Source organism: Salvelinus sp. IW2-2015, linkage group LG15 (assembly GCF_002910315.2).
Source record: "Salvelinus sp. IW2-2015 linkage group LG15, ASM291031v2, whole genome shotgun sequence".
NCBI classification, from domain to species: Eukaryota; Metazoa; Chordata; class Actinopteri; order Salmoniformes; family Salmonidae; genus Salvelinus; species Salvelinus sp. IW2-2015.
Window position 1 is genome coordinate 25965940 of NC_036855.1, and position 24012 is coordinate 25989951.

General features: G+C 46.1%; 2 protein-coding genes across 3 annotated transcripts; both read left to right on the top strand.

Annotated features, from left to right (window-relative positions):
* The first annotated feature begins 7 nt into the window (after window positions 1-7).
* Window positions 8-7804, top strand: tfip11 (tuftelin interacting protein 11). The gene is made up of 15 exons (XM_024001598.2): window positions 8-111; window positions 550-768; window positions 914-1085; window positions 1263-1431; window positions 1553-1680; window positions 4422-4583; window positions 4744-4935; window positions 5068-5247; window positions 5376-5510; window positions 5646-5752; window positions 5886-6054; window positions 6276-6519; window positions 6748-6890; window positions 7047-7212; window positions 7314-7804. The coding sequence occupies exons 2-15, from the start codon at window positions 560-562 to the stop codon at window positions 7661-7663; spliced, it is 2526 nt and encodes an 841-aa protein (XP_023857366.1). The 5' UTR covers window positions 8-111; window positions 550-559; the 3' UTR covers window positions 7664-7804.
* A 689-nt stretch (window positions 7805-8493) lies between these two features.
* thoc5 (THO complex 5) lies at window positions 8494-22739 on the top strand. 2 transcript variants are annotated; one of them, XM_024002260.2, is made up of 20 exons: window positions 8494-8583; window positions 12883-12997; window positions 13225-13368; window positions 13472-13585; window positions 16803-16900; window positions 17021-17167; window positions 17260-17374; window positions 17657-17789; window positions 18041-18118; window positions 18285-18331; window positions 19279-19378; window positions 20328-20436; window positions 20513-20614; window positions 20740-20836; window positions 20937-21048; window positions 21338-21441; window positions 21676-21763; window positions 21912-22027; window positions 22167-22357; window positions 22457-22739. In XM_024002260.2, the coding sequence occupies exons 2-20, from the start codon at window positions 12905-12907 to the stop codon at window positions 22518-22520; spliced, it is 2052 nt and encodes a 683-aa protein (XP_023858028.1). In that variant the 5' UTR covers window positions 8494-8583; window positions 12883-12904; the 3' UTR covers window positions 22521-22739. The 2 variants fall into 2 exon arrangements, with proteins under 2 accessions (XP_023858028.1, XP_023858027.1); XM_024002259.2 differs by having other exon boundaries at window positions 22167-22352.
* The last annotated feature ends 1273 nt before the right edge of the window (window positions 22740-24012 follow it).

Consider the following 24012-nt stretch of genomic DNA (forward strand, 5'->3'; position numbering starts at 1 on the left):
CAAGGGGAAGTACTTGGGGTTTCGTCTTCGTTACAATGCTAGCTAGATAGCGGTACACATTGTCCATATATTTTTGCGTTCATCGATAGTTGCAACAACTGAGCAGTTCAGGTAAGTAATTAAGTTCAATTTACTTTCCTAGACATGTAAATCGAGCTGGTCCCTCCAACAACGCATAGCCAGAGCAGGAAACCTGCTGTCCCATGACGACGTTAGACTAACTTAGCTAGTTTGGTAGCTAGAATTAATATATAACTAGCTAACAGTATATAGATCTAAATCAGCTTTATCAATTTCAACTTGTATATTCTGCATGCTAACAGGGTCATATCACTTCAGTTGTTTCGCCATAAAGCCTATGCCATAAAGCAAGCAAGTCCAGACAATAAATATCAAACGTTAACGTTACTACTTTCTAAAAAGTGTAGTCCATAGAATGTATAGTGTGTGCGCTACCTACGTTTTAATCATCCATATGAGGAAGTGACTGGGTAATTTCTGTTAACTATTCCTTAACGATGAAGGCTTGAATAACTGTTTTCTTCTCAGAGACCCAGCCATGTCTATGTCCCACCTGTACGGACGACAGGGAGAGGAGGAGGATGAGGGGGTGGAGGTAGAGAAGTTTGAGGTGACAGAATGGGACCTGGCCAATGAGTTTAACCCGGAGCGCCGCAGACACAGACAGACCAAAGAAGAGGCCGTCTATGGCATCTGGGCAGAGAGGGGAGACTCCGATGATGAGAGACCCAGCTTCGGAGGGAAGAGGTAGGAGGCTGGTTCCTGTACACTCTCCACCTGATAAAATGCTGATGACTAAACTACACACACATTCAGAAAGAGGAGACGGTGGCAGAGATGGATGTCACAATCTCATGGTCTTCATTGGGTCTGTGTCTACTCTTAATCCCAGGTCTAAGGACTACTCTGCCCCTGTGAGTTTTGTGAGTGCTGGGCTGCGCAAGTCTGCAGCAGAGGAGAAGCAACAGCAGCAGATAGGTGGAGGGTCAGATGACTCTGACAATGACAACACTCCTCCTGCCCAACCCCCACCCCGCGACACTGCACCTAAGAAACTGCAGACGGTAGGTGTGTGTGGTGTGTGTTTTATGGGACCTTGAAGGAGCATTAGGTTCTGTGAATCAAAGGTTCAACACAGACTCACGTATTAATGACCAATAGACAGAATTATTAGGAGGATTGATTTTTGTCGTACTTGCATGGTTAACTCTGTCTTAACCTCTTCTGTCTGATTTCTCCAGGGCGGTAATTTCCGTGGCAATAGCCAGTCCCAGAGGACGGGGTTTGCGGCCGGTATCCGAGCTGGAGGAGACTTGGGCACTTGGGAGAAACACACCAAGGGGATTGGCCAGAAACTCCTCCAGAAGATGGGCTATGTACCAGGGAAAGGACTGGGGAAGAACGCCCAGGGTGGGTATGAGAGAGCATGAGAAAGAGGGGAATTCTGCTAATTCTTCTGTTAAGGTTCAAATGTCCTCTGTCGAATGCTGCCTCTCTCCTCAGGTCTGACCTCTGAACCCTCTCTCCTAAGGTATTTTGAACCCCATCGAGGCGAAGCTTCGGAAGGGAAAGGGGGCGGTGGGCGCCTACGGCAACGAGAGAACCAAACAGTCACTACAGGACTTCCCTGTGGTTGACTCCGAGGAGGAGGAGGAGAAGGTAGCTCTCTCTTTCTGTTTCTCCCCATCCTCAACCACTTCTGTAGTCTGCGCACAGATCTGAAAGGGACTGGTTAGGTATAAACAATGCAGTGATGACCTTTCCACTATATTCCGGTCTCCTATTCGGTCCTTTTAGATTTGTGAGCACAACATCTGTACCTGGTTTAATGATGTATGCCTTTGCTCGCCTGAGGTAGAGTATCTCATGATAAGCTATAGACAACTCTAGGTAGATAGTGTCTTCATCTGTATTTTTCGTAGCTGTTTACATACCACCACAGACTGAGGCTGGCACTAAGACCGCACTCAATGAGCTGTATTCCGCCACAAGCAAACAGGAAAACGCTCARCCAGAGGCGGTGCTCCTAGTGGACGGGGACTTTAATGCAGGGAAACTTAAATTGGTCTTACTAAATTTCTATCAGCATGTTAAATGTGCAACCAGAGGGAAAAAACTCTGGACCACCTTTACCCCACACACAGAGATGCATACAAAGCTCTCCCTCGCTCTCCATTTGGCAAATCTGACCATAATTCTATCCTCCTGATTCCTGCTTACAAGCAAAAATGTAAGCAGGAAGCAACAGTGACTCGATCAAATAAAAAAGTGGTCAGATGACGCAGATGTTAAGCTACAGGACTATTTTGCTAGCACAGACTGGAACATGTTCCGGGATTCTTCCGATGACATTGAGGAGTACACCACATCGATCACTGGCTTTATCAATAAGTGCATCGAGGACGTCGTCCCCACAGTGACTGCCGCTTTCAAGGAGCGGGACTCTAACCCGGAAGCTTATAAGAAATCCCACTATGCCCTCCGAACCATCAAACAGGCAAAGCGTCAATACAGGACTTAGATCGAATCGTACTACACCGGCTCTGACGCTCGTCGGATGTGGCAGGGCTTGCAAACCATTACAGACTAGAAAGGGAAGCACAGCCGAGAGCTGCCCAGTGACAGGAGCCTACTAGACGAGCTAAACTACTTCTATGCTCGTTTCTAGGCAAATAACACTAAAACATGCATGAGAGCACCAGCTGTTCCGGGAAGACTGTGTGATCACGCTCTCCMCACCCGATGTGAGTAAGACCTTTAAACAGGTCAACATTCACAAGGCCGCAGGGCCAGACGGATTACCAGGACATGTACTGCAAGCATGCGCTGACCAACTGGCATGTGTCTTCACTGACATTTTCAACCTCTCCCTGTCTGACTCTGTAATACCAACATGTTGTAAGCAGACCACCATAGTCCCTGTGGCCGTGAACACTAAGGTAACCTGCCTAATTGACTACCGACCCGTAGCACTCATGTCTGGAGTCATGAAGTGCTTTGACAGGCTGGTCATGGCTCACATCAACACCATTATCCCATAAACCCTAGACCCACTCCAGTTTGCATAACGCCCTAACAGATCCACAGATGATGCAATCTCCATTGCACTCCACACTGCCCTTTCCCACCTGGACAAAAGCACCACATAGGACACCTATGTGAGAATGCTATTCATTGACTACAGCTCAGTATTCAACACCATAGTGCCCTCAAAGCGCATCAATAAGCTAAGGACCCTGGGACTAAATACCTCCCTCTGCAACTGGATTCTGGACTGCCTGACGGGCCGCCCCCAGGTGGTAAGGGTAGGTAACAACACATCCGCCGCACTGATCCTCAACACAGGGGCCCCTCCTGTACTCCCTGTTCACTCATGACTGCACGACTCCAACACCATTAAGTTTGCTGATGACACCACAGTGGTAGGCCTGATCACCGACAACGACGAGACAGCCTATGGGGAGGAGGTCAGAGACCTGGCCGTGTCGTACCAGGACAAAARCTCTCCCTCAACGTGATCAAGACAAAGGAGATGATTGTGGACTACAGGAAAAAGAGTACTGAGCACGCCCCCATTCTCATTGACGGGGCTGTAGTGGAGCAGGTTGAGAGCTTCAAGTTCCTTGGTGTCTACATCACCAACAAACTAACATGGTCCAAGCACACACAGACAGTTGTGAAGAGGGCACGACAAAACCTATTCCTCCTCAGGAGACTGAACAAATTTGGCATGGGTCCTCAGATCCTCAAAAGGTTCTACAGCTGCACCATCGAGAGCATCCTGACGGGTTGCATCACTGCCTGGTATGGCAACTGCTCAGCCTCCGACCGCAAGGCACTACAGAGGGTAGTATGTACGGCCCAGTACATCACTGGGGCAAAGCTTCCTGCCATCCAGGACCTCTATACCAGGCGGTGTCAGAGGAAGGCCCTAAAAATTGTCAAAGACTCCAGCCACCCTTAGTCATAGACTGTTCTCTCTGCTACCGCATGGCAAGTGGAACTGGAGCACCAAGTCTAGGCCCAAGAGGCTTCTAAACAGCTTCTACCCCCAAGCCATAAGACTCCTGAACATCTAATAAATGGCTACCCAGACTATTTGCATTGCCCCCCCCCCCAATTTTACAATGCTGCTACTCTGTATAGTCACTTCAATAACTCTAKCTACATGTACATCGACTAACCGGTGCCCCCACACATTAACTCTGTACCGGTACCCCCCTCTATATAGTCTCGCTATTGTTATTTTACTGCTGCTCTTTAATTACTTTAATTTCTTAATCTTATTTGTACTGCATTGTTGGTTAGGGGCTCGTAAGTAAGCATTTCACTGTAAGGGATATTCGGCGCATGTGACTAATACAATTTGATTTAACATACCTTTATCCCCCTTTTTCTAGGAGTTCCAGAGGGAGCTAGGTCAGTGGCGTAGGGACCCTGCAGGTGGTGGAGGGAAGAAGAAACCAAAGTATTCCTACAGGACTGTAGAGGAGCTGAAGGCTAAAGGCAAGCTAGCTGGACGGACCACACAGACACCCGCTGGAGAACTGGCTCAGGTCAAGGTGGGGGACGCGCGCACACACACACACACACACACACACACACACACACACACACACACACACACACACACACAGTTACACATTTAAGTATCCAGAAACTGATTTAAACGCTTGAATTTTATAATTTAAGAAGAAAAGAATGCTCCCCCTCTCTCTCTAGGTGATAGATATGACAGGCAGGGAACAGAAGGTGTATTATAGCTACAGTCAGATGACTAACAAACTCAGTGTACCAGAGGAGGCTCCACTGAGCGTGGCCACACGTGAGCAGAAGACATCTGGCTTTGCCCTGCCAGAGCTGGAACACAACCTGCAACTACTGATCGACCTGACTGAACAAGACATACTACAGGTAGCCCCTAACCCCTAGGATACACAACTTTCTGCTTCTGAGACAACACATCTCACCAATTACTATAACACTATTTCCAGAGAGTTCAGAAACTCATATAAACTCACAATATATTCCCCTGTCTGTCTGTAGTCCTCACGGCGTCTGCAGCATGAGCGTGATGTGGTGGTGACTCTAAGCCACGAGAGCTCCGGTCTGCAGACGAGGATCGGGACGGAACGGGATGCCATCCAGAGGCTAGAGGCAGTACTGCAGCTGGTGGATCGCTTTCAGAGCGGGGAGACTGCACCTGGGGTAGGACCCAGCCTGCAGGTACACACATGTTTGTGCTCTCTCAGGACAGGTCATTGTTGAAGATGGAGAATAACAGTGGTCCCAGTATTGAACCTTGTGGTACAAACTTTTCTTTATTGTATTTTACTCCGTCTTTCTCTCTCTAGGAGTGTGCTGGCGTTTTTGAGACTCTACAGAGTGAGTTCTATGAGGAGTACAAGACTTTAGGTTTGGGAGATCTGGCTGCAGCTGTAGTACATCCACTACTCAGAGAGAAACTACGCACATGGGATCCTCTCAAGGTACACACACACACTCCCTTGCGTGCTCCACCTTTTAGTTGTGGAAGCACCACCAAGTGCATGAAAACACTTGCATGTACTCCTAGTTCCCTCCACTCCTGCTGGAGTCCTGCTGTTTGTGCTGTTTGTCTGTAGGACAGTTCATATGGTCTGGAGGAGGTGGGTCAGTGGCGAGCCATTCTGGAGTCTGATCAGCTTCACCACGCCAACGCCCCTGAAGCACACATGGACCCCTACCACAGGTAAATCAATACCACTTCACACCTCAGAGGTGTGTGTCTGTGGGCAAATGGGAAAAATACCAGAATGTCAAGCCTTATGCGAGTGAATATAACGTGTATGTGTGTGTGTGTGTGTGTGTGTGTGTGTGTTCAGGCTGCTGTGGGAGGTGTGGATCCCTGTGCTGCGAGTGTGTGTGTCAGGGTGGCAGCCTCGTATGGTAGGACCCATGGTGGACTGTGTGGAGGTCTGGGCCCCTCTGCTGCCCCTCTGGATACTAAACCACCTCCTGGAACAACTCCTCTTCCCCAGGCTGCAGAGAGAGGTAGAATCACACACGCATCAGCGCTATACCAGTGATACAAAGATGAAGTCTCGTGATGTGGTGCCAAGCTTTCTGTTAAGAAAGGAAGAAACATTTCACAACTGTAAAGTAGTTTGGTCTTGGTGGGGTAGCTCAAAGCGTCACTTTTTTCTACGCAGAACCATAAACATCATGAATGCACTCATACTACCCCCACTAACCCCACCCCTTCTCTTTCATAGGTGGATAGCTGGAACCCCCTGACCGACACAGTGCCCATCCACTCCTGGCTCCACCCCTGGCTGCCTCTGCTCCAATCACGGCTGGAGCCTCTCTACCCGCCCATCCGCAGTAAACTGGCCAATGCGCTGCAGCGCTGGCACCCGAGTGACGGCTCCGCCCGCCTCATCCTCCAACCATGGAGAGACGTGTTCACGCCCGGTGCCTGGGAGGCCTTCATGGTCAAAAACATAATCCCTAAACTAGGTAAACATACACACACTTACCGTCAGTGGCCCCTGAAGCCAGCTGAATGACACTACGCTGTGTGCGTCCCAAATGTCACCCTCTTCCCAAGATAGTGCACTACTTTTGACAAACTCTGGTCATAAGTAGTGCACTATAAAGGACATGGGGTGCCAAAATGTGGACGCAGACAAATATTACTGGATAGTAGAACAGTAGTTTCTTACTTCCTACTCTCCTTCCCTATAGCTCTGTGTCTGGGGGAGCTGGTAATAAATCCTCACCAGCAGCAGATGGAGCCGTTCAATTGGGTGTTGGACTGGGAGGGCATGCTGTCTCCCTCCAGCCTCGTATCACTGCTGGACAAACACTTCTTCTCCAAGTGGCTACAGGTATGTATGTGTGTGAGAGAGCACAGAGGTTGTGCTTAATGACAATTGACTTACTCCTGATGTGTTTACCTGTGCTGTTTTTTTAGACCTAAATAGTCTGTAAATGTTCATAACTATGCAGAGATAATTGATTTGTGTGTTTGTCTGTTTGTGTAGGTGCTGTGTTCGTGGCTCAGTAACAGTCCTAACTATGAGGAGATTACAAAGTGGTACCTGGGCTGGAAGTCCATATTCAGTGATGCTGTTCTGGCTCAGCCACTCGTTAAGGACAAGTTCAACGAAGCTCTGGACATCATGAACCGCGCTGTCTCCTCTGGCCTTGGTTCGTATTACACACACACACACAGTTCCAACCAACATGAATTGATCACCGACCTTTGGCATAGGTTAATATGATACACACGCTCCCTTCTCTTTCTGCAGGTGGGGGGTACATGCAGCCTGGTGCCCGTGAGAACATAGCATACCTCACACACACAGAGCGTCGTAAAGACTTCCAGTACGAGGCTCTGCAGGAGCGCCGGGATGCTGAGAGCGTGGCGCAGCGAGGCATCGGTGCCAGCCTGCCCACCAACTTCAAAGACCTGATCCAGACCAAGGCTGAGGAGAACAACATTGTCTTCATGCCGCTGGTTGCCAAACGCCACGAGGGCAAACAGCTGTACACCTTTGGACGTATCGTCATCTACATAGACAGAGGAGTGGTCTTCGTACAGGGAGAGAAGACCTGGGTCCCTACGTCCCTACAGAGTCTCATAGATATGGCCAAGTGATAGAGGGAGTACATAGAGATGGAGATAAGGTGAATGCTGTGTAGAGGCAGCACACTTGTCATTTGTTTGTAATAAGTTTGATATTCAGCTGGTGATCACTGAAATATGTAATTGGAACCATGAATAAATGATTTGACTTTCTACATAAGTTATTTTTTGTTGTAGACTCACCGCTGCAAGCCAAGAGTGTTCCTCGTAGGAGTTTAAATTACTTGGCTGTAAAATCACGATAACCAAAATAGGCATTTTGGCTGACTGAAACCCATTTTTTTTTACCTTTATTTAACTAGGCAAGTCCATTAAAAACAAATTATTTACAATAACGGCCTGCCCCAGACGACACTGGGCCAATTGTGCGCCGCCCTATGGGACTCTCAATTATGGCCGGTTGTGAGACAGCCTGGAATTGAACCAGGGTCTGTAGGGACACCTCTAGCACTGAGATGCAGTGTCTTACACCGCTTTGCCACTCAGGAGTTCTGTTCTCACTAGAAGTTGTGCAACAGTGGTAGGTAGGCAAACATACATAAGGGCTCCCGAGTTGTGCAGCGGTCTAAGGCACTGCATCTCAGTGCTAGCGTCGTCACTACAGACACCCTGGTTCAAATCCAGCTGTGATTGGGAGTCCTATAGGGCGGCGCTCAATTGGCACAGTGTCATCCGGGTTAGGCCATCATTGTAAACAAGAATTTGTTCTTAACTAACTTACCTAGTTAAATAAAGGTTCATTATTAAAGACAATGAACTAGCTGAGGCGCGGGACTCCAGTACCCTAGATGGCGGTATGCCTCACTAATGTACCTGCTGCCGTGACCAACGAAGAAGACTGTTACCCATAGTGCTTTGCGTTGGAACTGGAAACTACGAGTTTAATGGACAAATGAACGTTGATTTAGTTTTCCGTATTTTATATCGTTTTGGTGAGTATATTGTGTGTGGTGCCTGCAATATTTGTTATTACTACTTTGATAGCTAGCTTGTACATTTACTAGCAACACCATCGTTATAAAAAATATTTGCCATTTTGGCCAGATCATAGATATAGAGGACTCATCGTGGATAACTCATTTTGGCATGGACATAGTCACATATTGCCTGGAAACCCGATATTGAATTCTACGTCGGCAGCATTGAGCGTTTGAATCAGGAAAGTTTCCTCATGACCTCTACAAAGCCTCCACTTTACCTGTTGTCCGACCATGCGGTTGGCCCTTTTGGCGGTAGGAATGTAAGACTATCCACAGATTTGTAATTACATCAACGTTTCAAAGCGCTGGGTGCAAGTGCGTTCAGAGTTATCATCTGAAACATGCGCAGAAGCATGTAAACACGTGCACGGCGCATGCTTCAGGTGCTATACATTTGAATGCATCAGAATCACAGCATTAATGCAAATTAATTACTTAAAAATCATACAATGTGATTTTCTATATTTTTGTTTTATATTCCGCCTCTCACAGTTGAAGTGTACCTATGACAAAGCATGTAGAGGTCTGTAATTTTTATAAGTAGGAAAACCTGCAAAATCGGCAGTGTATCAAATACTTATTCTCCCCACTGTATATCCACAGTAAAATGAGTCCTATATCGACATAACCTGAAAGGCCACTCAGCAAGGAAGAAACCACTGCTCCAAACCCACCATAAAAGAGCCAGTCTACGGTTTGCAACTGCACATGGGGACAAAGATCGTACTTTTGGAGAAATGTCCTCTGGTCGGATGAAACAAAAATAGAACTGTTTGGCCATAATGACCATCGTTATGTTTGGAGGAAAAAAGGGGAAGCTTGCAAGCCGAAAAACACCATCCCAAACGTGATGCATGGGGGTGGCAGCATCATGTTGTGGGTGTGCTTTGCTGCAGGAGGGACTGGTAAATAGAAATAAATGGCTTTATGAGGAAAGAAAATTGTGTGGATATATTGAAGCAACATCTCAAGACATCAGTCAGGAAGTTAAAGCTTGGTCGCAAATGGGTTTTCCAAATGGACAATGACCCCAAGCATACTTCCAAAGTTGTGGCAAAATGGCTTAAGGACAACAAAGTCAAGGTATTGGAGTGGCCATCACAAAGCTCTGACCCCAATCCCATAGGAAATTTGTGGGCAGAACTGAAAAAGCGTGTGCGAGCAAGGAGGCCTAGAAACCTGACTCAGTTACACCAGCTCTGTCAGGAGGAATGGGCCAAAATTCACCCAACTTATTGTGGGAAGCTTGTGGAAGGCTACCCAAAACGTTTGACCCAAGTTAAACAATTTAAAGGCAATGCTACCAAATACCAATTCAGTGTTTGTAAACTTCTGACCCACTGGGAATGTGATGAAAGAAATAAAAGCTGAAATAAATCATTCTCTCTACTATTATTCTGACATATCACATTATTAAAAGAAAGTAGGGATCCTAACTGGCATAAGACAGGGAATTTTTACTTGGATTAAATGTCAGGAATTGTGAAAAACTGAATTTAAATGTATTTGGCTAAGGTGTAGGTAAACATCCGACTTGAACTGTACAAGTATTCAGACCCTTTACTCAGTACTTTGAAGCACATTTGGCAGCGATTACAGCTTCAAGTCTTCCTGGATATGACGCTACAAGCTTGGCACACCTGTATTTCAGGAGTTTCTCACATTTCTTCTCTGCAGATCCTCTCAAGCTCTGTCAGGTTGGATGGGGAGCGTCGCTGCACAACTATTTTTTGGTTTTTCCAGAGATGTTAGATCGAGCTCTGGCTGGGCCACTCAAGGACATTTCAGAGACTTGTTCCGAAGCCACTCCTACGTTGTCTTGGCTGTGTACTTAGGGTCATTGTCTTGTTGGAAGTTGAGCCTTCGCCCCGGTCTGAGGTCCTGGGCACTCTGGAGCAGGTTTTCATCAAGTATCTCAGGACTTTGCGTCAATCATCCTTCCCTCGATCCTGACTAGTCTCCCAGTCCCTGCCACCACCACCATGCTTCACCGTAGGGATTGTGCCAGGTTTCCTCCAAAAGTGACGCTTGACATTCAGTCCGAAGTGTTCAGTATTGGTTTCATCAGACCAGAGAATCTTTTTTCTCATTGTCCGAGAGTCTTTTATGTGCTTTTGGCACATTCCAAGCGGGCTGTCATTTGCCTTTTACTGAGGAGTGGCTTCCATCTGGCCACTCTACCATAAAGGCCTGATTGGTGGAGTGCTGCAGAGATGGTTGTCCTTCTGGAAGGTTCTCCCATCTCCACAGAGGAACTCTGGAGCTCTCTGAGTGACCATCAGGTTCTTGGTCACCTTCCTGACCAAATTTATTTATATAGCCCTTCTTACATCAGCTGATATCTCAAAGTGCTGTACAGAAACCAAGCCTAAAACCCCAAACAGCAAGCAATGCAGGTGTAGAAGCACGGTGGCTAGGAAAAACTCCCTAGAAAGGCCAAAACCTAGGAAGAAACCTAGAGAGGAACCAGGCTATGAGGGGTGGCCAGTCCTCTTCTGGCTGTGCTGGGTGGAGATTATAACAGAACATGGCCAAGATGTTCAAATGTTCATAAATGACCAGCATGGTCAAATAATAATAATCACAGTAGTTGTCGAGGGTGCAACAAGTCAGCACCTCAGGAGTAAATGTCAGTTGGCTTTTCATAGCCGATCATTGAGTATCTTTACCACTCCTGCTGTCTCTAGAGAGTTGAAAACAGCAGGTCTGGGACAGGTAGCATGTCCGGTGAACAGGTCAGGGTTCCATAGCTGCAGGCAGAACAGTTGAAACTGGAGCAGCAGCTCGACCAGGTGGACTGGGGACAGCAAGGAGTCATCATGCCAGGGCTCAAGTCCTGGCATGAGAGAGAAAGAAAGAGAGAGAAAGAAAGAGATTTAGAGAGAGCATACTTAAATTCATACAGGACACTGGATAAGACAGGAGAAGTACTCCAGATATAACAGACTGACCCTAGCCCCCCGACACAAACTACTGCAGCATAAATACTGGAGGCTTCTCCCAGACCAAGGCCCTTCTCCCCCGATTGCTCAGTTTGGCCGGACGGCCAGCTCTTGGAAGAGCCTTGGTGGTTCCAATCTTAAGAATGATGAAGGCCACTGTGTTCTTGGGGACCCTCAATGCTGTAGAAATGTTTTTGTACCCTTCCCCAGATCTGTGCCTTGAGACAATCCTGTCTCGGAGCTCTATTGACAATTCCTTCAACCTCATGGCTTGGTTTTTGCTTGACATGCACTGTCAACTGTTGGACCTTATATGGACAGGTGTGTGCCTTTCTAAATCATGTCCAATCAACTGAATTTAACAAAGGTGGACTCCAATCAACTCGTAGAAATCTCACGGATGATCAATGGAAACAGGATGCACCTGAGCTCAATTTCGAGTCTCATAGCAAAGGCTCTAAATGCTTATGTAAATAAGATATTTTAGTAATTTTTTGTTGACATTTGCAGAAATGTCTAAAACCTGTTTTCACTTTGTCATTATGGGGTATTGAGAAAAAACATACATTTAATCATTTTTAGAATAGGGCTGTAACAATGTGTAAAAAAGGGGTGTGAATACTTTCCGAATGCACTGTAAATCTGACTTTATTCATGTGAGTAATCCAGGAATGTTACGTGTTAATTGACACGAACGCCAATGGCAAAATTTCTTCTGATCTCCTCCTCACCACTATTGCCATTGAGGGTTTCCACCATGCTTCCGTTGTCAACTGGGTGGGGATTTCTATAGGTTGTACAGACACTATAATGGCACAGATATAAAGGCAAGTGCTCTATCTCTATGGGCCAGAGATGCAGTACTTATGAGATAGGAATCTCCATTGGATTTGAATTAATCCCCATTATGTACGTTGCCCGTACATTGTCAATGGGCTGTGCAGTGCATTCTGGGTACAATCCTGCAAAGAAAGCACTCCTTCAAGGAGTGAATGGGAGTCAATTGGGTGCAAGCACAAAAACCCAACATGAGCATGAATTACGTGAACTAGAAGCTCAACATTACAAATATTTTCTGAGATTAGAGATAATTAATTCTCTGTAATGTCACMATTTCAAAGCTATACGACATGTACTTTCGAGGAGAATATGCATGTTTCTCGACTATCTCGTACTTTTAAATGGATTGTGTGCCGATTATCTTAGCAACTGCGTTACGCAGCATGACAATGAACGTGATTGGTTGACAGTCTGCTGGGTGGGGCGTTATACGTTTCTCCGTTCATTGTCCATTGTTTTCTGTATTTAGTGTCCTCTGACGTTCACAAGCCATGTCTGACGCCCTGAAGAAGCGCAAGTCGAAAGTGCTCCGCAGCGAGACGGGAACACCGGAGGGGAAATGCGGCCGCGGAGAGGGGGACCAGGTGAGCACTAGTCTCTAGTCACTGGTACATCTCTAGACAGACGGGTTACCTTCCACAATATACCAATGGTGCTGTTGTCTGGGTTTTCAAAACTAGGTGAGCAAAGGAGTGGACAGCAGATACGGGTGGGCGGGCGCAAGTTGAGAACTGTAGGACGAGGGGAGGCAGAGGAGTATAGAGAGAGGAGGGGAGGGAGCGTTACTGAAATTGACTGTGTGTGTTTTCAGGACATACGTGTGTACAGTGAGGAGGTGGAGCTGGATGGCAGGGACCCTGAAGAGGACTACAAGCAGTATAAACTGACCTGTGAAGCTCTGGCAAAACTGATGAACGACATCCAGGAGCTGAAAGCCAACGGTGCCAAGGATGGGGTGAGACACACTGTCAGAAAATGAGTGTCCTATACAATCAGACGCTACTCTTGTCTTTTAAGCGAATTGCTCTGACCCACATGATGTCTGCCCTTCCCTCCAGTGTGCTGAGGTAGAGGKGAAGAGGATGCAGAGCTGTATCCACTTTATGAGCCTGAAGAAACTCAACCGCCTGGCTCACATGAGACTGAAGAGGGGGAGAGACCAGACACACGAGGTACATATACAGCGAGGTCCAAAAGTATTTGGACAATAGCAAGGTTTCCATCCAGTTGGCGACAAATTTTCATGCGAATATTCTAGAATCCACATAAAGAAAATACGCTTATTTTCCAATCAGGAGTGGGTTGACACCAAATGGACTTGTTGCGGGTAAGAATCAGTGCATGATGACTTATTGAACACAATGTACTTTTTCACTTAAAAAATCTAAAGTTCAATGTGTTACCATCACATTTTCAACTATACAGATACACGACATGGCCAAAAGTGTGTGAACACCTGCTCGTCGAATATCTCATTCCAAAATCATGGGCATTAATATAGAGTTGAGCCCCCCGTTTGCTGTTATAACAGCCTCCACTCTTCTGGAAAGGCTTTCCACTAGATGTTGGAACATTGCTGCTGGGACTTGCTTCCATTCAGCCACGAGCTGTAGTGAGGTAAGGCACTGGTGTTGGGTAATTAGGCCTGGCTCGCAGTCGGCGTTCAAATTCCTCCCAAAGGTGTTCGATGAGGTAGAGGTCAGGGCTCTGTGCAGGCCATTCAAGTTCTTCCACACTGATTTCGACAAACCATTTCGTATGGACCTTGCTTTGTGCACAAGGGCATTGTCATGCTGGAACAGGAAAGGGACTTCCCCAAACTGTTGCCACAAAGTTGGAAACACAGAATCGTTTAGAATGTCCAGAATCGTCTATGCTGTAGCGTAAAGATTTCCCTTCACTGGAACTAAGAGGCCTAGCCCAAACCATGAAAAACAGCCCCTGACCCTTATTCCTCCTCCACCAAACTTTACAGTTGTCACTATGCATTCGGGCAGGTAGCGTTCTCCTAGAATCCGCCAAACCCAGATTCTTCCGTCCGACTGCCAAATAACTTATTTCCACTGCTCCAGAGTCCAATTGCGGCGAGCTTTACACCATTCCAGCCGATGCTTGGCATTGCGCATGGTGATATTAGACTTGTGTGTGGCTGCTCGGCCATGGAAACCCGTTTCATGAAGCTCCTGACAAACAGTTATTGTGCTGATGTTGCTTCCAGAGGCAGTTTGGATCTCGATAGTGAGTGTTGTAACAGAGGACAGACCGTTTTTAAGTGCTACGCGCTTCAGCGTTTTGGTACCCTTCCCCAGATCTGTGCCTCAATACAATCCTGTCTCGGAGCTCTACAGACAATTCCTTTGACCGCATGGCTTGGTTTTTTCTCTGACATGCACTGTCAACTGTGGGACCTTATATAGACCGGTATTTGCCTTTCCAATTTTTTTTATTTTATCTTTCATTTAACTAGGCAAGTCAGTTAAGAACCAATTCTTATTTTCAGTGGGTTAACTGCCTTGTTCAGGGGCAGAACGACAGATTTTTTAACCTTGTCAGCTCGGGTATTCGATCTTGCAACTTTTCGGTTACTTGTCCAACGCTCTAACCACCTGCCTTACATTGCGCTCCTACTTGTTACGCGAGGGCAGCAAGAAGCCAAGGTAAGTTGCTAGCTAGCATTAAACTTATTAAAAAAACAATCAATCTTCACATAATCACTAGTTAACTACACATGGTTGATGATATTACTAGTTTATCTAGCGTGTCCTGCGTTGCATATAATCGATGCGGTGCCTGTTCATTTCTCATCAAATCACAGGCTACTTCGCCAAACGGGTGATGATTTAGCACTGTCGTTGCACCAAACCTAAACATAAACATCAATGCCTTTCTTTAAAATCAATACACAAGTATATATTTTTAAACCTGCATATTTAGTTAATATTGCCTGCTAACATGAATTTCTTATAACTAGGGAAATTGTGTCACTTCTCTTGCGTTCCGTGCAAGCAGTCAGGGTATATGCAGCAGTTTGGGCCGCCTGGCTCGTTGCGAACTGTGTGAAGTCCATTTATTCCTAACAAAGACTGTAATTAATTTGCCAGAATTGTACATTATTCTGACATAACATTGAAGTTTGTACAATGTAACAGCAATATTTAGACTTCGGGATGCCACCTGTTAGATAAAATACGGAACGGTTCCGTATTTCACTGAAAGAATAAACGTTTTGCCTTTCGAAATGATAGTTTCCAGGTTCAACCATTTTAATGACCTAAGGCTCGTATTTCTGTGTGTTATTATGTTATAATTAAGTATGATTTGATAGAGCAGTCTGACTGAGCGATGGTAGGCAGCAGCAGGCTCATAAGCATTCATTCAAACAGCACTTTAGTGCGTTTGCCAGCAGCTCTTTGCTGTGCTTCAAGCATTGAGCTGTTTATGACTTCAAGCCCATCAACTTCCGAGATTAGGCTGGTGTAACCGATGTGAAATGGCTAGCTAGTTAGCGGGGTGCGTGCTCGCTCTGAGACTTGGAGTAGTTGTTCCCCTTGCTCTGCAAGGGCCGCGGCTTTTGTGGAGTGGTGGGTAACGATGCTCAGAGGGTGGCTGTTGTCGATGTGTTCCTGGTTCGAGCCCAGGTAGGGGCGAGGAGAGGGACGGAAGCTATACTGTTACACTGGCAATACGAAAGTGCCTATAAGAACATCCAATAGTCAAAGGTATATGAAATACAAATGGTATAGAGAGAAATAGTCCTATAATAACTACAACTTAAAACTTCTTACCTGGGAATATTGAAGACTCATGTTAAAAGGAACCACCAGTTAAAAGGAACCATATGTTCTCATGTTCTGAGCAAGGAACTTAAACGTTAGCTTTTTTACATGGCACATATTGCACTTTTACTTTCTTCTCCAACACTTTGTTTTTGCATTATTTAAACCAAATTGAACATGTTTCATTATTTATTTGAGGGTAAATTGATTTTATTGATGTATTATATTAAGTTTTAACAAGTGTTCATTCAGTATTGTTGTAATTGTCATTATTACAAATTAATTTTAAAAATCGTCCGATTAATCGGTATCGGCTTTTTTTGGTCCTCCAATAATCGGTATCGGCGTTGAAAAATCAGAATCGGTCGACCTCTAGTAATTTCTAAACGGTTCCCCAGATATGGATGACAGTATCCTCAAATTAAAGCTGACAGTCAACACTTTAACCTCATAGTCATGTGCTGGAGTAAGAGCCAAAACAACAGAACATTTGTCACTGTCCAAATACTTTTAGACCTCACTGTATATACACTTTCACACGTAACGTTTTCAAAAACCCTCTACACACCCACAGAAAGCATCTAACACCCCTTCCTCCTCTCTCTCCCTCCAGGGCAAGCAGAGAGTAGATGTGTTGCACCTGCAGCTCCAGAACCTGCTCTATGAGGTCATGCACCTGCAGAAGGAGATCAGCAAGTGTCTGGAGTTCAAGTCAGTACCACTGGAGGGGATCCAATTCACATTTGCTCCAAGTTTGTAAGGCTAAGTCCAGGAATGAGAAGCTTCGAGAGTATTGCGCTTTTCTAAGTTGTTGATTTTGTGTGTGTCCAGGTCTAAACATGAGGAGATAGATCTGGTGAGTGTAGATGAGTTCTACCAGGAGGCCCCCCCTGAGATCTCCCGCACCTCCCTCACTAAGGATGACCCCCACCAACTCACACTGGCCAGGTTGGACTGGGAACTGGAGCAGAGGAAGAGGTGCCACATACACTGAGACACTGTTTTTCCTCTGTAGGTTGCCTAAGCAGTAAATTAACTCCCACTTTTCTCTGGGCACTTTGTGTGTGTAGGCTGGCTGAACAGTACAAGGAGTCTCTGTCCAGTAAGGAGAAGATCCAGAAAGGCATTGAGGTGAAGAAGGAACACCTGAGTTCTCTACAGCCTGGACTCAACGCTATCATGCAGGTAACACACACACTCTCTCACACCCCCTAGAACCTGGATGCAATGCGATTACACAGGTACAATGAAGCAAAGTGAACTTAAATATCCCTGGAAGCCATAGCAGCATTCAATTGACAGAACAACACCAGTCCCACAGAGCTTTTACAAGTCCAGGTTTCTGACTGGTATGGATGGCTGGACTTGTGCATGATAACACACACTGCAGGCAGGGCCTTCTGAAATGGCCTTGTACCCAGAATGTGACCTACCAGGCCTGAAACCTAAACATGTCTCACTCCTCAGGCATCCCTCCCGGTTCAGGAGTACCTGTCAATGCCGTTTGAACAGACCCAGAGACAGACAGAGATCGCCCGCCACCTTCCCCCCTCTCTCTACGTCCTCCTGGTACAGGCCAGCGCTTACGGACAGGCCTGCGGTGAGTGTTTTTGTATGTTTACTTACATTTTGTGAAACGTCTGATCATGCGCACATCCTTAAACTTTAGGCCCTGGGCTAGTAAAGGATGCTTGTAAAGAACAGGAAGGCCCGCACACTGTTTATGCTCCCAGTTCACCACTTTATTGACGACGTATCAATCCAAAACGGATCTTCGTTAGCTTCTTTACTTTCTTGTAACAGATGTCCAAGGACATGTGGTTTTCATGTTTGTATTTGTGTGTGTTTCAGATAAGAGCCTGAGTGTGTCCATCAGTGGAGACGTGGACGAGGCCAAAGCTCTGTCTAAACCTCCAGAGGACTCCCAGGGTAAGACTGCAACATGCCTGGCTGCCTGTTAATGACCACTGTGTGTTCGACAGGGCAGTGATTAAATACAGAACACTCTGTGTGTATCTTTTGACGGTGCAGTGGTGAATTAGAGAATAGTGTGGGCATTGAAGTGTGTGTGTTCTGATTTGTCTCTCCTCTCTAGATGATGATTCTGGTGATTCTGATGCAGAGGAGGAGCAGGAGAAGACGGTCTGTCCCACACCATGCTGCCACTAGAGGCCCTTCTAATACCATTCTGTACACACACACACACACACACGTCAGTGTCACAGAGTTCACCTCTCCTCTACACACATTGTCCCAACAACCTCTGCTGACACACACACACACACACACACAATGTTATAGCAGACAGGGAAAGGAGGTCTATTGATCGCTTCCTGACAGGTGCCATGTGGTGGGTTCTGGGAAGCATGGATAAGATGGGTCACTGTAACCCAAGCCCACCCACAGTTGGCAGTCATACTCTACTCCTCACACACACTCTTCCTCACACACACCTTACACACTCCGACACATACAGCCAAGCCTTTTTTATAATTTATTTATTTATTCATATTTTTGCTGAAGACAACTGTCCGTCTGTGATTTGCATGGTCACATTACTGCTGCTCTGTCACTACACCTCAGCTGACCCTCCCTCCCTTCATCTAGTCTTTCTCTCTGAAATAATTCTGAGGTGAAGGGCAAGCCAAGGTTAACTCTGTCCTCCTATAGCTGGCTGCAATGATAGATCTGTTAGGTTTATAGATTGTGTCCCAAAGAGCACCCTATTCCCTATATAGTYCACTACTTTAGACCAGGGCCAGACATCCGTACATATGATTAATTAAGCAATAATGTATGAGGGGATGTGGTATATGGCCAATATACCACGGCTAAGGGCTGTTCTTATATTGGCCATATACCACAAACCCCTGAGGTGCCTTATTGCTATTATAAACTGGTTACCAACGTAATTAGAGCAGTACAAATATTTTCTGGGGTCATACCTGTGATGTACGGTCTGATATACCACAGCTGTCAACCAATCAGCATTCAGGGCTCGAACCACCCAGTTTATAATGAGCAGTAGAACATGATGGCATGATAAAATACTAATGGTAATACTCCCCCATTTGTATGTCTGTCTGTAGAAGAGGAGGCGACCTACTACAGGTGGTCAGCTGGATGATAAGAGACGTGAGATGCTGAAGAGACACCCTCTCTCCCTTTGCCTGGACCTCAAATGCAAAGGTACACACATACTGTTCCTGCTTCTCAGTCTCCCTGGGACAGTAGAGAGGCTCGTTCAGCGCTATATGATAGGACTGTCAGGAACTGATATTAATCGTGCTGATGAGGATTCTGTGGAAAGTGTATATGATGATAAATAGGTGGGTTCTTGTATTTGTCCTATTTCGATGATGTTTTGGTGCTTAGATGACAGTAAATTAACTGTTCTTGTCCAATGGGCAATGACATCACTACAGAGGTTACACAAGGTCACCTCTCCTCTCCTGCCTCTGCAGTCAGACAGAACCCAATGACACCCTGAGAGACTGACACACACACACACACACTGCTTTTAATGCAGCAAACAGCCAAAAACTGCCCATGGTTTAGAGGACAATGGAGAGAGCAAGAGGAGGCTGATGAAAATATGTTGAGAATAAGGTGTGACTGCTGCAGCCCTACATTGCTGCAGCCCGACACTGCTGCCAGCTCCACCTACACGCACTGTCCGCGCCCGCCCACCTATCAGTGGATGGATGAAGTTATGCCTGCAATGCTGAACATCCTCCTCCTTCTCCACCCCCCCCTCCCTCTTCTCATCCCCATTTCCTTTCTTCCGCCCCTCGTCTTCTCCCCCTGTCAGCAGGGTATAAACAGTCCCTCTCCTTGGCTCAACCTGTCCTATAAACCTACCTACACAGTTGCACTACGTGGCAGACTGGGGCAGTGACACCATGACATCATACTATACATTGTACTATATAATTAAGTGTCAATTCACACTGAGATGACTGTTGCAGGTGGAACCTTTTGGCAGAGAGGCAATTTACAGTCCACAGTACATAGATGGCATCACGCTCACATAGACACGCGTCCCATCTCCCTGTTTGCCGAATAGAATATATATATGTAGTAGATGGCATCATGCTCACAGACACACCCAGTGAACCTCCTCTCTCTGTGTCTCTAGACGGCAGTGTGCTGCATCTGTTCAACTACTACCTGATGAACCTGAACATCATGACTGTCAAGGCCAAAGTCTCCACCGCCACAGACCTCACTGGAGCCATCAGCGCAGGGTACGTGTCAGTGGCCCGTGTTTGTGGAGTTTGGAGTGTGCGACCTGTGCTGTAACAATTGTGTTCTCTCTCTCAGGGAGCTGTTAAATTCCGACACGCTGCTCAACTGCCTGTATGCCAATGACCAGGGCCGCGAGACGCCCAACCCCGCTAACCGTTACCAGTTTGATAAAGTGGGGTATGGATGCTTCCCTAACGCCGGACACCCGTATACACACCTTGTACAGTTGCTTCAGTATCAATACAGATATTGTTTGATGATTGTAGGATCAGTATGGCTGATTATGTTGTGTCTTCTTGTAGGATTAGTTCGTTTGGAGACTATGTGGCAGAGTTGGGTCATCCCTACCTGTGGGTGCAGAGTCTAGGAGGACTGCAGTTCCCCAGTGATGCCCCAGAGGTGTGTGTGGGTGGCCCTGCCGTTGTGTATAGTAAAATGGCTCCTGCTATGGGGTGTGCTTTCTGTGTGTCTATACCTGCTATGTGTGTGTGTTTTTCAGGGTTTGCGTGCAGGCAGTTCTCTTAGTGCCAGTCACATGGAGAGCACCATGAAGCTGCTGAGAGGACGAGTCCAGTCACGCCTGGCCCTGCACAAACAGTTCTCCTCACTAGGTACACACACATCTGGCCCTGCACAAACAGTTCTCCTCACTAGGTACACACACAGGCATCTGGCCCTGCACAAACGGTTCTCCTCACTAGGTACACACACATCTGGCCCTGCACAAACGGTTCTCCTCACTAGGTACACACACATCTGGCCCTGCACAAATGGTTCTCCTCACTAGGGACACACACGTCTGGCCCGGCATAAACAGTTCTACTCACATTTCTCATCTCTGGCTACACACACAGACAAAATAACTCCTGCATGCTGTTGGTATTGTTTGTCTGGTTTCAGAGCACAGTATAGTTCCAGTGTCCACGGAGTGCCAGCACCTGTTCCCTGCTAAGGTTCTCTCCCGCCTGGCTCGCTGGACAACCATGTCACATCAGGAGTACACAGTAAGACACGCACAACCTCACGTTTTGTTTCATCTCGCTACGCAATCGAGGAGTACACAGGAAGCGCACAAACTTGACTACAACTCAACCTCACACTCACTATAACTTCTGGCTCTCATTGGAGCTGCGGTGAAAATGGTGTTGCTATAAAAAGCATTGTATAAAACAATGSGGTTTAATTAAGTAAAACGTATACTGGTAGCTTACTTTTCTTTGTGTGTTCTATCTCTCTAGAATCTGTCGTTCACGCAGCATGTGTCAGACGCAGGTCTGGCTCGGGAAACTGACCTGTTCTTCATGGCTGTGGTGGAGAGAGGAACAGGTAAAGATCAGGGCCCAAAGTGATGATTCACTACTTAATATATGAAGACATTCCTGAAGAAATGGAGGCCTCTCTCTTTGCTTTGTTTGGACCATAAGATTCCTTAGAAAAGTCTGGAACCATAAGCTATCTCTCTATCCCCCCTCAGCTCGTCTTCAGGCTGCAGTGGTGTTGAACCCCCGCTATCCAGAAATCTCTCCTCTGTTTGCTCTTTCACTCAGCTGGAAGGGCGAGTGCAGCGGACGTACAGATGACAACCTTAGAGTGAGTGTAAACACACACATCACACACTGAATATGAGACTCTAACCCAGGGGAGGATCTCTATATTCTATTATGTCCTTTGATGTCACTGGTTAGTCATGCACACCGGCTGTGACTGACATGTGTAACCGCTCCCCCAGGCCATGGAGAGTGAGGTGAATGTGTTTAAGTCAGAGCTCCAGGGGCCCCGCCCAGGGCACCAGCTGCTAACCAATCAGGTGGCTCGTCTGTGTGTCTGTCTGGACGTATACCTGGAGACCGACGGACAGGATGACAGCGTGGAGGGACCACGGGAGTTTCTCAGAGAGAAGATGTGTCTACGCACCGTAAGGTACACACACACACACACACGCACGCACGCGCGTACACACACACACACACTCCTTTCTCAGTATTTCTGACAGCGTGTTTCTCTCTGGTTGTGTTTCAGGGGTCCGAACCGTCTGAAGCCGTTCAAGTACAACCACCCCCAGGGCTTCTTCAGTCACCGCTGACCTCCCCCTTAACCCCTATCCCTTCACCTCTTATATCTTACACCTGATTTCATAGCCCACCTCAGSGCTTCTTCAGTCATCCCTGAACTGTACCTTCTGCCACGTCCCTGCCCTCATATCCCCCTCTCTTTTTTAATACACTGTAGTTTTGTCTGTTTTAGTTTCACACATTCTGTGTGTTGGTTGGACAATAAAAAGCTAGTGATTTTGTTTGAATCAGCAAGTTCTCTGTATTTTTTGTTATTCGCTGCTATGATTTATGTTCAGCTGTATTCTATCATGAATTACCTCTCCTTTCTTCCGCCTCTTTTAGCTATTGCATATTTCATTATCTCTCCCTGCCTTCCCTCTCTCCCTCTTGTTTTCTTTCCTCTGCATCGGATCACATTATTTTATGGCTTTTATTATCTTGGCTCAGCACTTCTCTAAGCTGACTCATGCCCACTTGTTCTGGAAATACAGAGAATACATTATCACACACACACCTAAAAATGCGTTCTCTATCCTGTAGTTAGTGTAGTAAGAGCTGATAACAGGACTACTGGTGGACTGGATCACTGCTCTGGATTTAAACGGACATTGGTGCAGCATCACAGAACGCCAGTAGCCCTCTCCCCTGCAGGACAAGCATTCCGCTGTTAGGATGTAGCCACAGTGTTTTTTGGGGCTCCTTATGCCATGGTGATCATTCTGAGGACGTTTTTCGCTGCAGGTTGTRTCCTGTTAATACACAGTCATCCATCAGGCATAAAGAGATTACATTTTGCCATTACAACCCCAAGGAGAAACCTAATGATCATGAGGAAAGAATTCAAGGAGAAACGTAACGTTTATGGTGATATACAGTCAGAATTCAGGGCGATGCAGCATCACACTGTCAACAGAGCAACTTCCGAAAGAAAGTATTCAGACCCCTTAAAATATTCCACATTTTGTTGTTACGGCTTTAATTCGAGATGGATTAACTATACAGTACCAGTCAAAAGTTTGGACACACCTACTCATTCCAAGGTTTTTCTTTATTTCTACATCAAAACTATGAAATAACACATGGAATAATGTAGTAACCAAAAAGATGATAAAAACAGAAGAATATAAAATCAAAAATATATTTTGATTTATGTAACATTTTGGTTACTAAAATGTGTTATTTCATAGTTTTGATGTCTTCACTATTCTACAATGTAGAATATAGTAATAAAAAAAAAGAAACCCTTGAATGAGTAGGTGTGTCCAAACTTTTGGCTGGTGTACTGTACAGTATATATTTTTCTCACCCGTCTATGCGCAATACCCCATAATGACACAGTGAAAACATGTTTTTAGAAATGTTTGCAAATATATTGAAAATGAAATCCAGAAATGCCAAATTTACGTAAGTATTCACACCCCTGAGTCAATACTTGATTGAAGTACCTTAGGCAGCTATTAAAGCTGTGAGTCTTTATGGATGAGTCTCAAAGAGCTTTCCACACCTGGAATGTGCATCATT

Bases quoted from the DNA above. Each gene is read 5' to 3' on its own strand.
- tfip11 (XM_024001598.2), top strand. From the start codon at position 560: ATGTCTATGTCCCACCTGTACGGACGACAGGGAGAGGAGGAGGATGAG. The intron at 5,511-5,645 runs GTACACACACAC...GTTTGTCTGTAG, and splicing joins GCACATGGGATCCTCTCAAG to GACAGTTCATATGGTCTGGA. The intron at 6,520-6,747 runs GTAAACATACAC...CCTTCCCTATAG, and splicing joins AAACATAATCCCTAAACTAG to CTCTGTGTCTGGGGGAGCTG.